Source organism: Sorex fumeus, unplaced genomic scaffold (genome assembly GCF_029834395.1).
Source record: "Sorex fumeus unplaced genomic scaffold, SorFum_2.1 ptg000033l, whole genome shotgun sequence".
In the NCBI taxonomy this organism is placed as follows: domain Eukaryota; kingdom Metazoa; phylum Chordata; class Mammalia; order Eulipotyphla; family Soricidae; genus Sorex; species Sorex fumeus.
Window position 1 is genome coordinate 34,882,118 of NW_026606090.1, and position 14,201 is coordinate 34,896,318.

The 14,201-nt window shown below is 40.8% G+C and overlaps 1 protein-coding gene across 2 annotated transcripts in view; it reads left to right on the forward strand.

Moving 5' to 3' along the window:
- AFF3 (ALF transcription elongation factor 3) overlaps positions 1-14,201 on the forward strand; it is a 601,777-nt gene that overhangs the window by 413,483 nt on the left and 174,093 nt on the right. For both annotated transcript variants that reach the window (XM_056116650.1, XM_056116651.1), the window contains exon 9: positions 10,459-10,510. In XM_056116650.1, the coding sequence (XP_055972625.1) occupies positions 10,459-10,510 (52 nt within the window). The remainder of the gene's footprint in view (positions 1-10,458; positions 10,511-14,201) is intronic.

Below are 14,201 nucleotides of genomic sequence, written 5' to 3' on the forward strand. Positions count from 1 at the left end.
ATCTTCGGCTGTTGTCATTCTACTGTTGAGAGCCCCCACTGAGGTTTTTTTTTTATTTCATCTACCAAATTCTTTATTAGTGGCACTTCTGTTTGTAGCTTCTATTTCTGTTCTCATTTCTTCGTGTCTTTTATTGTCTGTCTGTACCACTTTTTTTTTAGCTCATTAAACACCCAAACCATGTGACTTTCGAATTCTTTAGCAGAGAGATTATGTAGTTGGGTATTCCCTGTTGAGGCTTCAGGGCCTTGTCCTCATCCCCCCACCCTGCCCACAGGAGCCGGGAAGCTTGTCCTTATCCCCCAACCCTGTCCACAGGAGGTGGGAAGCGACGCCTCCCCTCAAGAGCTGTAGCTCTTTTGCTTGAACATGCTCCCAGCACCTGCAGTTGGTTTTCCGTTGTTTTTAATTTATTTTTCTTCAAATCTGGCTGAGGTGGATTATACTGTGTAGAGAAGAGTAAGTAAGGAAAGTGGAAAAACAAGAACAATTTTCCAAATGAAACAACCAGATAGTCTTAGGAAAGAACTTAAGTGAAATAATCATGAATGATTTATCTGCCAAAGTGTTCAAAATAGTGATCATAAGTTATGTGGATGGCTCAAAGTATCTTCAAATCAAAGTATTTGATATCATGCTTTTAAAACGAGTAACATATCATGTGATCGTCTCAATAGATAGAAAAATATGGCAGAGTTCAACTTCAGTTTGTAATAAAAAATGAATAAAATGGATATGTATGTAGCATCCTCAGTATAGCTGAAGCTTTGTTTGACAAGCCCATAGCTCAGAGTAAACTTGATGGTGGAAAGCTGAAACCTTTTCCTCTAAGTGCACAAACAAGAATGCCCACACTTGCCACCTTTATTCATCATGGAAGACCCAGCCAGAACAATTAAGGAAAAGAATAAAAGGCTCCAAATTGGAAAGAAAGTAATGAAACTGTCACAACATGTAGGTTTTACTGTACAGGGAATTTATATACACACAAATTTAAAAAATCAGAATTCCTAAATGAATCCAGCACAATTACAGGGTACAAAATCAGTATATTAAAATATGCTGCACTTCTATACAAAAATCTAGATCAGAAATAAATATGAAAAGAATTCAGCTTACAGTTGCACCAAAAAGAATAAAATCCTTAGCAGTTAAACAATGAAATAAAAGATGTACCTACATAAAAACTCTAAGACACTTTGGGAAAAAATTTTAAAGTATTAATATTTTTAAATTTTTTATACTATGAAAAATGAGCAGCAAAATTTAAATTCCAATGGTGTTTCTTACAGAAAAAAAACCCTAAAATTTATGTGACCCCAGAAAAGATGTCTAATATGCAAATCAATCTTGAGAAAGGAAAAACAAAATCATAATTCCTGATTTGAACTGTACTACAATTCTTTGGTAATAAAAAGTATGGTATTTGCATAAAATCATATATATATGTATATACATATATTACTGAAACAAAATGGGAAATTAATTATTTCATCTATGGCCAATTGATATGCAATAAAAATGCTAAGAACCTATTAAGGGAAGAAGAAGGTCTTTTCCATGGCGTTGAGATACAGGAACAGCCATATGCAAATACATCTTAAATTGTATCCCTATTAACTTACAAGCAAAATCGCACAGAAAATGGATTAATTCCTTGACTATCGTACCCGAAAACATAAAGCTTTAGAAGAAAACAAGCTCTGTAAGCCCATTGACCTCAGTTTCTGTGGGGTTTCTTTGGATTTGACACCAAAAACTTGGGCAACAAAAGTAAAAATAAAACATCTGCCTTCTATCAAATAAGTTTTACTGCAAATGAAATCATCAATAAAATGGAAAGATGACCTACTGTGTGCGAGAAAGTTTCTGCAAATCATATCTGATTAATATTTTTTAAATCTAACTAGAATTCTAGTAAAAAGATAAGCAGAAAAGTATTAGAGGAGATAGTGGCTAAAATGTTTTCAGAATTGAAAGACACCCACAGATTTAAGAAACCTAATGACCAGCACAATGATAGATATTGTCACTGTCACTGTCCTCCTGTTTGTTCATCAATTTGCTTGAGCGGGCCCCAGTAACGTCTCCATTGTGACAATTGTTACTTTGTGTGGCATATCAAATACGTCACGGGTAGCTTGCCAGGCTTTGCCATGCAGGTGAGATGCTCTCGGTAGCTTGCCAGGATCTCCGAGAGGGGTGTAAGAAGCGAACTCGGGTCGGCCAGGTTGGCTTCATGCAAGGCAAACACCCTCCCCGCTGTGCCCATGATAGATATTACCATTACTAATAGTAAATAAAATAAATATGGCCACAATAGACACATTATAGTTAAACTGCCAACTACAAACAAAGAACATTCTTAAAATACCCTTTAATAGCTCCAAAGAAGCAACAGTTAAATTTCTGGGCAGCTTTTCAGCACCTGAGGCAAGAGCCACTGTTGGTAAAATTGTAGCTTCACTTTTTGCATGTGGTTTTGAAGCTTATTTGATTGAATACAAGGGCACAAATAGCTCAGACATTCTGGAAGAAAACAAGATCGAGTCTTGCCTTACAAATACGTAGAGTAAATAGCAAAAATCAGGAAACAGCCCAAGAACAAATGACTGGATAAAGAAACTGGTACATAAATGGGTCTGGAGTGATAGTACAGCAGGGAGGGTGTTTGCCTTGCATGCTGCCGACCCAGGTTCGATTCCTGGCATCCCATACAGTCCCCCGAGCACCACCAGGAGTAATTCCTGAGTGCAGAGCCAGGAGGAACCCCTGTGCATCCCCGGGTGTAACCTAAAAACAGCAGGAAAAAAAAGTAAAGAAACTGGTACATAAACACAGTCGAACACTATTTGGTCATAAGAAAAGATGAAATCCTGCAATTTGCTGCTACACAGATCAGTGTGGAGACTGTCATGCTGAGTGAAGTTAGTCAGAAGGAGAGGGACAGACACGGATTGGTGCAGGTGTGAGGGGAGACAGATTCCCAAAGGCAATAGAAACAAAGGACATGAAATTCCGTGGTAGGAATATCCAACAGTGGGGTAGCACTGCAGCACTGTCCTTTCCTCCGGTTGTTCATCGATTTGCTCAATTGGGCGCCAGTAACGTCTCCATTGTGAGACTTAATTGTTACTGTTTTTGGAATATCAAATACACCACAAGGAGCTTGCCAGGTTCTGCTGTGCAGGTGGGATACTCTCGGTAGCTTGCGGGGCTCTGTGAGAGGGACAGAAGGATCAAACCCTGGTCAGACACATGCAAGGCAAATGCCCTATCCGCTGTGCTATTGCTCCAGCCTAATGGTGGGGTACAAGAAAGAAAACACTTAAGATGGTGGTGACAGGCACTGGTCACTCTGGACGAGGAGGGTGCTGAATGGTGATAGAGTGATGTGCATGGACAAGGAAGTGCCTACCCCTGAGACAGGAAGGGGACGGTGAGAGCAATGGGCTGCACAGAGCAGTAGACACTGTACAGGCATTGGCCTGGGAGCCTGGGTGCCTGACACCCAAACAGGAGTGACTGTAGAATTCAAAGTTACTCAATAAAAATAAAAATTAAACAAGCATGTAAATATTTTCAGCTAAGTTATAAAAACAGCAGTAGGCAAATTCTAGTAATGAAGCCAAAGAGTGAGCCCAGAAACAGATGCACAGATGTTTGTGCAAACATGATGGAGCTGATGGCTGAGACCAATGAATGGAGTAGGCAGGCCTATTGTGAGTGACTGATGGAGGAGGACCCTTTAAGTCAGAGACCTATGGAGGAGACAGGCCTTGTGTGAGAGACTGAGGAGGACCTCTTAAGTCAGAGACCAATGGAGGAGACAGGCCTTGTGTGAGAGACTGGTGGAGGAGGACCCCTTAAAGTCAGAGACTGATAGGTGGGGGGCTCTTCACATCAGGTCCAGACACTCCTCAGACCCAAGTGTGTGTATTAGAACTACACACTCTCCAAAGGCACCGAGAAATGTTCTTAAGGTACTTATTAAAGATAAAAATGTCAGAGGGAGGGCTGGAGCAATACCACAGCGGGTAGGGCGTCTGCCTTGCATGCGGCCGACCCAGGTTCCATTCCCAGCATCCCATATGGTCCCCTGAGCACCGCCAGGGGTAATTCCTGAGTGCAGAGCCAGGAGTGACCCCTGTGCATTGCTGGGTGTGACCCAAAAAGCAAAAAAAAAAAAAGTCAGAGGGAGTCTTAGTCAGCTTACCTTGATACTGAGCACCTGCTTCTTGAAAAATAAATTCTTTAAAATCCTGGGCAGAAAGCTCCAGCAGCCCAGGTCACAAGCTCCCCCAGCCTGGAGACTTCCGCTGCCCACACAAGCCCAGCAGGACAGAAGATGAAAGGCTGGTCCTGAGGAGGAGTTGGCTGTTCAGCAGCCCCCCCTGGACCCACCAGCAGAACACTGTTTTTCCCCTGCCCCAAAGCTGATCACTGTCATTGTGCTTCCCAGGCCATGGTAGCCCTCTCCCTCACGTCCGTGATGGCCATCTGTGTCCTCAGATACCAGTGATTGTTTAGCTAGCATTTAGCTGCCTGGCTCTGTGCTACGGGAAGAGAAGGGCCGTTACCGTTGCCCCTGGTTCTCTCCTCTTTCACATCAGAACCCGGTGTTTCCCAGAATGCGGCTAGCCAACACATCTGGAGCATCCAATTATTTTTCCTCAAAAATCAATTGGGAAAATTCTAAAATTCACTCTATAAATTATTGATTGCTCCTACTAGAAAGAATCCATAATGCCCTTACCTTCTTAGGTGAGGGATTCCCAGTGGTGCTTGGGGCATGGGCTGCATGGGGAGGCCTGGGGCCAAGAGGCAGGGGAGTGACCAGACATGACCGGGGCCTCTGGCATGTAAGGCCGCACTGCCCTGGACACAGTTTGATCTAGCCCCCCAGACCTTATCTTTCTGGCCCAATTCTGCTGTTAAAATCTGTGCATCCCAACTTCTGTAGCAGGACCAGTTTGTAGCCATATTATCCAAAGGTTCAGACACAAATACAGTTTCAGCTTCTGAAAGAAAATGGAATTCTAAAAATAACTCTGTTGCAGTTAAAGTTTTATTTCTCACAGTGAGCACTGAATAACTTTGCTTTTTTTTTATTTAATCCCCCTGTCTCATATCCCTTGCCCGCCCTCTTCCCTACCCTCTGCTCCACAAACAATTTTAGTTATCCACATCAGCTGACTTTTCTCTGGACTCTGTTCACTCACTTCACTTTTATTGCGCACACGTGTGACACAATCCACTCCATGTCTTTTTCTTTCCTACTTCCGTCCATAGTATGTATGGGAAGACCCTCTGTCGCCTCCCTCAGTCAGCCATGTGCAGGAGTTCCTCATCTAGATGTTCCAGAAACTGAGTAGTCGTGCTGGGAAAAGTTACTTGAAATTAATATATATTTTATAATTATGTGACAAGCTTTTATAGAGCCAGCAAAATGCTTCTTTGAGTTAGAGGAGAAAAAATACGATCAAATGCTTTGTCATAAGTGAAGGGGAAGGTCACAGAAGTGCAGAGACCAAATATCTTTCCCATTGGTACTTGGGGAATGCAAACCCCACAATACATTTACATTTCATGTTATTAGAAGTAGCGTTAAAGTGGGATGCTAGGTGAACTTGGAGATCAGTTTGTGTTTTCCTGGTAAAGATGGGGTAGCCCACCTCCCTGCCAGGATTTCTAATAAGTGCCCAGAAAGGGCGTGTGTGGCTGCCAGTGTTTGGTCATCCATAGCTTTGTAAATGCCCATAAGAAGAAATGATACAGTCTCACCCTGTTCATGAAGAGGTTAAATTCAGGAAAAGCAAAGTTACTTGACTCATAGTCTCTGTGTGTGTGTTGGCGGGGTTGGCGGGTGGGGGGGGGGGGGGAGTACAGGAGGGTATTTGGTATTTACTGGAGGAAAGGGAAAGTGGGTGAAAGAAGTTGGGAGAGGGAATCACTTAACAATGTGGGGTGCCCTGGGACTTTGGGTGAGCGACGCAAACCTTTACACATATAGAGCTGTGAAGCTGGACTTACAAAATAGTAAAGGATTGTAAACCACTGGTAAATCACTACAATTTTTAAGAAAAGGAATACTTTATTTACCTATAAATACATTGGTGAAGAAAAATTGCAGAGAAGAAAGAGAATGATAAGCACATTGTCCACCCCCGGATTGCTGGGGCAACAGCAAGAAGATGCTGACAAGGCTTCTGGGCTATTTCTCGGTCCTGTCCCATATTCTGGCCCTGACATGGTTCGCACAGTTTGCTCGTTTTAAATTTTGAAAGATATGTGCGTGGGGTGGGGGGGGTGGAGTATATATTCTTTTATTTCAAAAGATATTTAAGACACATATACAGACTGCATTTACCTTAAGAAAAACATAACCTTTCTTTGAGATTAACCTGTTGCATTAAAAAAAATAAGAATGTTAGTGCAGGATCTAGGATGTGGGTTCCACGGCAGCAGAGATGCCTTCCATGGGTTATGCAATGAGGCTTATTCCTGTCAGCCCTCAGACACACTCAGGCATGCCCCAGGGAGTCCTCGCTCTCAAAACTAATAAATTCAACTTTTTTAAATGAATGAGAATGCAGTTGATATATGTTCTAGAAACACTGGCTGCCTTTCAGATTTTGTGACATTTGTACAGGTCACATTCTGTTTTTGTCCTTTAATGACATACATATAGTGTCATAATTTTATCAATGATATTAGCATTTATAATATTTCTGATTGGCCTGTAGGCACATCCGAATCAAATCATTAAATTAACATTACTGATGATGATTCCTTAATAATCACTAAAATAATATAAAGATATTTTACATCTTCTATTTGTAAAAGGGGTCTTTATAGCTGTGCAGAATAGTATATGATAGGGGGAAAGGCAGGAGGAAAGACTGGAATGATGAGTTTCATCATTCTGCATAGTATTTTATCTCAGAAGTCAATCACAATACAGAAGATTAAATTTACTTAAAGTTATAAATAGTGGAGACACTAAAAAGTAATAATAGACTTATAGAATTGTAAGGAGCAATATGATAGTATATTAAATGTCTTCCCTCTCATCTCTCATAGTAATAATCATTAGTCCTGTCTAAAGATGATACATATAGAAAAAAATATGTTACTTAGAGTAATGATAGAAGAACTAGCAGGATTTAATACAGATTTCCTACCTTTACTGTTTAAAAATACTTTTGACCATGTAAATGAATTCCTTTTATTGCAAAGAAGCATTGTTAATATTTCAAGACTTCTCTGGGTCACAGAATCCAGACTGATGCCAGTCTCTGCTTCCTTTTCAAAACTTCCTTAGTATACAGGAATAAGTTAGGGACTCTTGAGATTTATGTTACTAGACTATCCAGGACAAAAAGTCCTCAATATATTTGTTGTATTAGAGATTGAGATATTGTATGGCAACTCATGCAAAAGGAGAGGAAGACAGAGAGAGAGAGGGTGGAGGAGAGAGAAAGAGAGAGACAGAGACAGAGGCAAAGAGGAAGAAGAAAAGTGTCTGCCATAGAGATGGGCTGGGGGAACAGGGGTGATGGGAGGTCATTGGTGGTGGGAAGTAGACACTTGTGGAGGGGCGGGTGTTAGAACATTGTATGACTGAAATCCCATCATGAACAGCTCTGTAGCTGTGTGACTCAATTTTTTAAAAAGGGAAAAGAAAAAAAACTGAAATGGAGGTATTCTGGATTTTTATGCTACCAAATGAAGGCACCGAGTTGTTTCATACCCCAAGTCGTACGTGCATCTCAGAGAAGGTTCCTCACATTTACCACTGGGCTAATGAGGAGTCATCAGAAGACACATGCCAAACATCTCGGCAGTTTGCATACTGTCTGAGATACTGTTTGATTCATGGCGAGTGTCAATTGAAAATACACATAAAATATACTTAAATGCATTTACATGCAGTGTAAATATACATGTGCGCAGAAAGTTCTTCCTTTGGCTCAGTGTCCCCCTCTTCCTCTCTAACTTTATCTCCACGTGCCAGATGATCATACTGCACCAGTCTCTTCATGCTCAATGCAGGTTCCCTCCCGAGGGACCGCTGTGGTGTCCACCATGAAGACTGCTGAAAGAGCCAGGATAGCCCCTAACTGTCCTCTTGCTGACTCCAGGGAAAAATCTCCTGAGCACCCAACTGAAAAAACTGCGTACTGAAAATCTGTATCTTCCATTCATAATTTTCCCTGGGGCTGTGAAAAAAAAAAATCTCTTAATGACACAGACACTGAAAGGAACATTTCAAGTTACCTTCAGAAATTGCATCACCTAAAATTTCTAGGTGTTGAGTAGAATTTTGTATTTTATTTTCTTTCTCAGTAGAACAACAACAACAAAAATAGATTTAATCCATGTCTCCATGTTGAGCTTCCTTCAACCCAGAAAGGTCCATTCATTGCCAGCCTGCGGTGCAGACTGCTCACAGATGCCTCCGTGGCCCACTGTGGCCTTCATCTTCACCAGAACCTACTCTGTTTGCCCGGTTGCCACAACATAAGTGCTGCTAAGAGCGTAGCTAATCAGCCACGGCCCTGCCCCTATGCTGGCGCAGCCCACGACACCAGCCGCCCCACAGCCCATGTGCGCTAAGGCCCTTGGCCTCTCTACCTGCGGGTTATTTGGCAGCATTGTTGGTCAAGGTAAAACAGATTTATTCAAACATCCAAGCGATGTCTCCGTTGATGTTGCTGATTTCCTGGTTTGGGACATGAGTTGTTTGGAAATGTTTGCTGCTGCCGAGTCTGCTGTTTCACAGGCTTGATTAGGATTGTATGTGGTGTGATGGGTAGGGGAGGGAACCGGCTTTCCATATCCAAGGGGGGAAAGATCGATGTGTTGGATTAAGCCTCCATTGACGTTTTCATAATGCAGGGGTTACAACTCTCCACTTGGAATTCTGGCAGCACTTGTGCTTCCTCGGTGGAAACATAATTCTGCAGAATACTAAATTAGGTTCTTCTCAGCTCTCAAGCCAGTTGACAAGACCTCCCTGTCTCCTAAATGAACACAATACAGACCTGGCCAGGAGGACAAAACATGATATAAATGTACAAGCTTTAAAGCAAGTTAGTTAATCTGTTCTTTCTGCTTTGACATCAGTGTGGTTTCACTGAACAGTTTGTTACTGAGGTAGTTAAGCCAATTTTCAACTGTGGCTTCTTGAGCAAGAGGCTGTTCCTCCTGGGTTTCTGGTACCATGTAGATAGGTGTTAACTCAAGAGTGTTAGTTAGTAGAGGTAGATGTATGCTCACTGTACATAGCTTCTCTTGTTCTCACGACTGTTTAATTTCTTATAAGGAAAAGAGAAGAAGGTCTGGTTTGCTTTTGAGTTTGGTTTGGACAATGCCTCTCAAATGTCATCATCATGTATGCTAGGGGATCATTCCTGAAACTAGGTGACCACAGACTAATGTGGACAGGGGGCAAAAGACTTGTCCAGTACACAGACTGGGCCTCTAAACAGTGGGAGGAGGTGCTCAAGGAGGTGTGTGTGACAGGATGCTCAAGACCTCCAGGCCAGGCTTGAACGCACAAAGCAAGTTATCACCTTCAAGCCCAACTTTCAAATTCGCATCTCTGTTGGGAGTTCATTCAGTCCTTTGCTCTGCAGGACCATCACCATCTCCGCTAACTCCCACTCTCTGTACTGACCCTTCCCTTTCCATCTCTTGGCCCAAGGAAATCAAAAGAAGTACCTCAAAAACAAGGACACACAGCTCAAACCATTTGTGGTCAAAGATTGAGAATTGTATTATGTCTATTGCAAGCAGAATTTGCCCTTTGAACGTACAAAGAGAACTAGTTCCAGACTCCCTTGATTAAAACCCGTTAAATGCTCAATGACCACAGGCCACAGAAACATCTCTTGAACAGGCCTCTCAGAGGGTCAGGAAGTGGTTCTGGTTTACATCTTACTGTGTTCTAACCCAGGAGCACATTTCTTGATGGAATGCAATGCTCTGGGATCTTGGAACCTCTAATGCAACCTTCATGTTTTGTAAAATCCTCCAAATTCTGATGCACTCTGACCCAGTTTGGCTTGTATTAGCAGAAGGGATCGAAGTTCAGAGTGCCTTTCATGTAGAATGCTAATGGGTTTATTTCCTTAAAACTTTCTGTGAAGTGAAGTGGAAGGAAACAGGTTTCATCTGTAAGATTTCATCTTCTGGCAGGGCCTTTGCTCTGGGCTCTGGTTGTTTGCAAACAGCTCCTTCAGACCTGCTCCCAGATAGCTGCCTGGGCAAATGCATTACAGAGAAGAATGATTTTCTGAATCTAATTCTCTGACAATAAAATGATACTTTAAAAGCCTCCCACTGCACATTTTGAAAGATTGTTAATAGGAACATGGAAATATATTTAATCTCTCTTAATTCTTAAGGACTCTAATACTCACATGTGGGTTTTTTTTCTGCTTCCTTTTTAAGAGAAAGGTGACGCTGAGCCTGCCAGTCCAGACAATGGGACGTCAAATACATCGTAAGTCTCTCTGCTGTTTCTCTCTGAGATGACTGTTCTCTAAAATGCTGGGAAGAGGAAACAGGGCAAGAATCATATAATAGTCATAAGAATGACAGAAGGAAGCCATTGTGCTTCTTTTTCTCATGATAATGTCCTTTTTAAATGCTTTGAGGAATTGATGCATTTTTAGTTCTTTTTCTTGCTTTATCACAGTAATCTTGAAAACGAAGTGCTCCTCTTTATAAGTAGAAATGTAATGAGACTTCAGAGTGTGCACCAGGAGAGGGAGGGAAGAAGAGAAGCCCTATCTGGTTTGTTTAGAGATTTTCAAGAGTGACATAAATAATTGCCAAAGTTTTCTCCTGGAGCTCCAGTGTCATTTTAGAAGTCTGCCATCTGTACTTCAACTCTGAATTAAGGAAAAAACACAGACAGGCCATAATCATAACTCTCTCAAATCAGGACAGACTTCTAGGTATTTTTAATTGATAATTATTTTTTTAATTAGGGAAAGGTGTATATTTCATATTATTATTTTTTCCTCTTTCAAGGAATCCTAATGTGTTCTTCATGATTAATTTGATGCCAAATCTATGCACTATATATTAATTATGCACTAACAAGTTATTTTAGCTTGACAAGAAATTTTGTTCCCTAAAATTCTTATCACTTCCTAGTAGATACATGGGACAGGAAGATTGTTCCATAGCTGGAAGCCTGCCTCATGAGCAAAGAGGAGAAGGCAGCTGGAATAGAGAAGGGATCACTGAGAAAATTCTGGCTGGAGAAATTGGTTGGGATGAGAGATGTGTGCAGAAAGTGGATAAAGGACCAAACATGATAACCTCTCAGTGTCTGTATTGTAAACCATAATGCCCAAAAGGAGAGAGAGATTATGGGGAATTATGTCTGCCATGGAGGCAAGGGGAGGGTGGGAAAGGGAGGGTCTACTGGGGATATTGGTGGTGGGGAATGTGCGCTGGTGGAGGGATGGGTGTTTGATCATTGTGTGATTGTAACCCAAAAATGAAAGCTTGTAACTATCTCATGGTGATTCAATAAAATTTAAATAAATTAATAAATAAAATAGGTAAATATTCTTAACAAGAAAAAAGTCTTATCACTGAGGGATTAGATGTTTTTTATTAGTAAAGTAAGTAAGTAAAGTAAAGGCCCTCCCGTTGATCATCGATTTGCTCGAGCGGGCCCAGTAACGTCTCCATTGGAGACTTTGTTGTTACTGTGTCTGGCATATCGAATACTCTCGGTAGCTTGCCGGGCTCTCCGAGAGGGGCGGAGGAATCGAACTCGGGTCGGCCATGTTGGCTGCGTGCAAGGCAAACGCCCTACCGCTGTGCTATCGCTCCAGCCCTGCTATTGCAGATGTTTTTTATTACAAAAGTTAATTTATGTGGTAAAGGTAAAAAGGTAAAGGCCCTCCCGTTACCTTTTTACCGGATGAGTGCATTAATTATTAAATGTTTTAAATGATTTTATTAAGAATATAACTGACAGCTTGTTAGAAAAATGTTATTGAGCATCTTAATTTTGCCAAGTACTGTTTCTCAGTCTAGCAAGATCCTTAAACTCACATAACCTTCTGAAACGTTATGAATTTGTTTGTATTAAAATATTTTCCTGGGCTGGTGAGATAGCACAGCATAGCACTTGCCTTGTATGCAGCAGACCTGGGTTCGATCTCTGGCATCCCATATGGTTCTCCAAGCACCAACAGGAGTGATTCCTGAATGCAGAGCCAGGAGTAACCCCTGAGCACCACCATTGTGACCCAAAACAACAACAATAAAAATGTCCTAAAAGTTGTAAGTAGTTCCACTGTTGTAATGGCATAATGACTGTGACTGAATTTAAGTGTTTAAAATATTACTAATTTCTTATACTATAAAAATATAATAGAAAAAGAATGCCATCTGGAGGTATTCTCAAGAACTGAAAGGGATAGAGTCAACTTTTAAAAATTAGCCCTTTGAGTAACATTTGACTTCATAAAAAATTATGCCAGTAAAATGTAAGCTTTTTATGTGAAAAAAAATAAAATTGTTAAAAACAAAAGAATACTTAAATTTGAGTGTACCTTATGTGCTTAAAATTAAAGTGCTCTTTAAATTTATTCAAAAAAAGTAAGCTTTTTCCAAGTTGTTATATTTTTTAGAGGTAATTTTAGAAAAAGTGGTAATTTTAACAATTGTTTTTTTGTAAATCTTCATTAACAAAGATATTTTTAAGTATTTGAAACAAAACTATGAAATATATTGGAAAACTGCCACTAGCCTGTGTTTATTTTCAGAAACACAAAAGCTGTGTTTGGCAGACTCCAGTGTTCCACACCAAGGCAGCGTCCAGTCACGGTCCTTGTTTGGCTGAGGGTCAGCTTTCCTGGGGTCTATTATATAATATTACCTTGTGAGTCTTTAAATAGACATTTTTTAAAGAATACTAGTTATACATTTTTTTTAAAAAATATACTAGTCATTTGCAACAAAAGCTGAGTAAACTGCCCAACAAAGACTTCAGGTCCCCATGGTGAGATAGAACATGTTTTCACAAATTTTCTTCATGGAAATATTTTTTGGCCATTCTGTTAGCCATTTAGTAGTAAAAGCAATGTAAAATAAAATTTTGTGGGCCTGCTAGTGGAAAATAACTGAGGGTTGCGTGGGAAAATGGAGAAAATCGTGGAGGGTGGGTAACAGTGGTGGTGGGATTGGTGTTGGAATATTGAATGCCTGTATCAAATCATCATGAACAATCTTGTAAACTATGGTGTTTAAAGGAGAGGAAAAGCATACTGGTAATATTGGACTAGTCCATGCTAACCGTGAGTCTGAGTTCATTTCTATCAAGACCTTTTTATCCAAATAAGATCACATTCTGACATACTGTAATGTTAGAACTTCAGCATATAACACCGGAAGGGAGTAAGTTCAAGAAACTGAATCCAAGCAGTCAGAATGATTTGGGAAAGTTCACTAGGTCCAAAAGTGTGCACGTGCTAGAGGATGACACAAGAGGGGGACAGAAGAGGAGGAAAATACACCAAAACTCGTGAGCTTCATAAATGAAGGGGTGAAACAAAGAAAACTGTAACTAATACGTACAAGGCCTGGGGGAAATATCTTTCATATTCATGGCTTGGTGGGAAAGATCAACTTCATTAAAGCCTACGTGTCCCTCTACCTACATAATCTCATGATACTGTGAGTCATTTAATGTGATTTAGCTAAGTGTCTCCAGACAGTAAGCTCATTTTCTGATGAAACATTTTCTTTTTTTTACTTATTTATTTATTTATTTTAAATTTATTTACTGGCAGGCTACCGAATGTAGCCTGCCCACACGGCAGAGTCTGGCAAACTCCCCGTGGCGTACCCAATATGCCAAATACCAGTAACAATGATGGGTCTCATTCTCCTAAAGAGCTTTGAATATAATCTCAGGGCTAGGATGAAGGACACGTTACTGGGACCTGCTCGAGGTAATCGACAAATAACAGGATGGTTGTGATTCGTGATTTATTTATTTGTTTAATTGAATAACTGTGAGATACAGTCACAAAACTTTCATGTTTGAGTTTCAGTCATACAATGATCAAACACCCATCACCCTACCAGTGCACATACTCCACCACCAGTGTGCCCAGTATTACCTCCCACAATATGGACAGTCCTTCAAAAACTAGAAAGTGAGC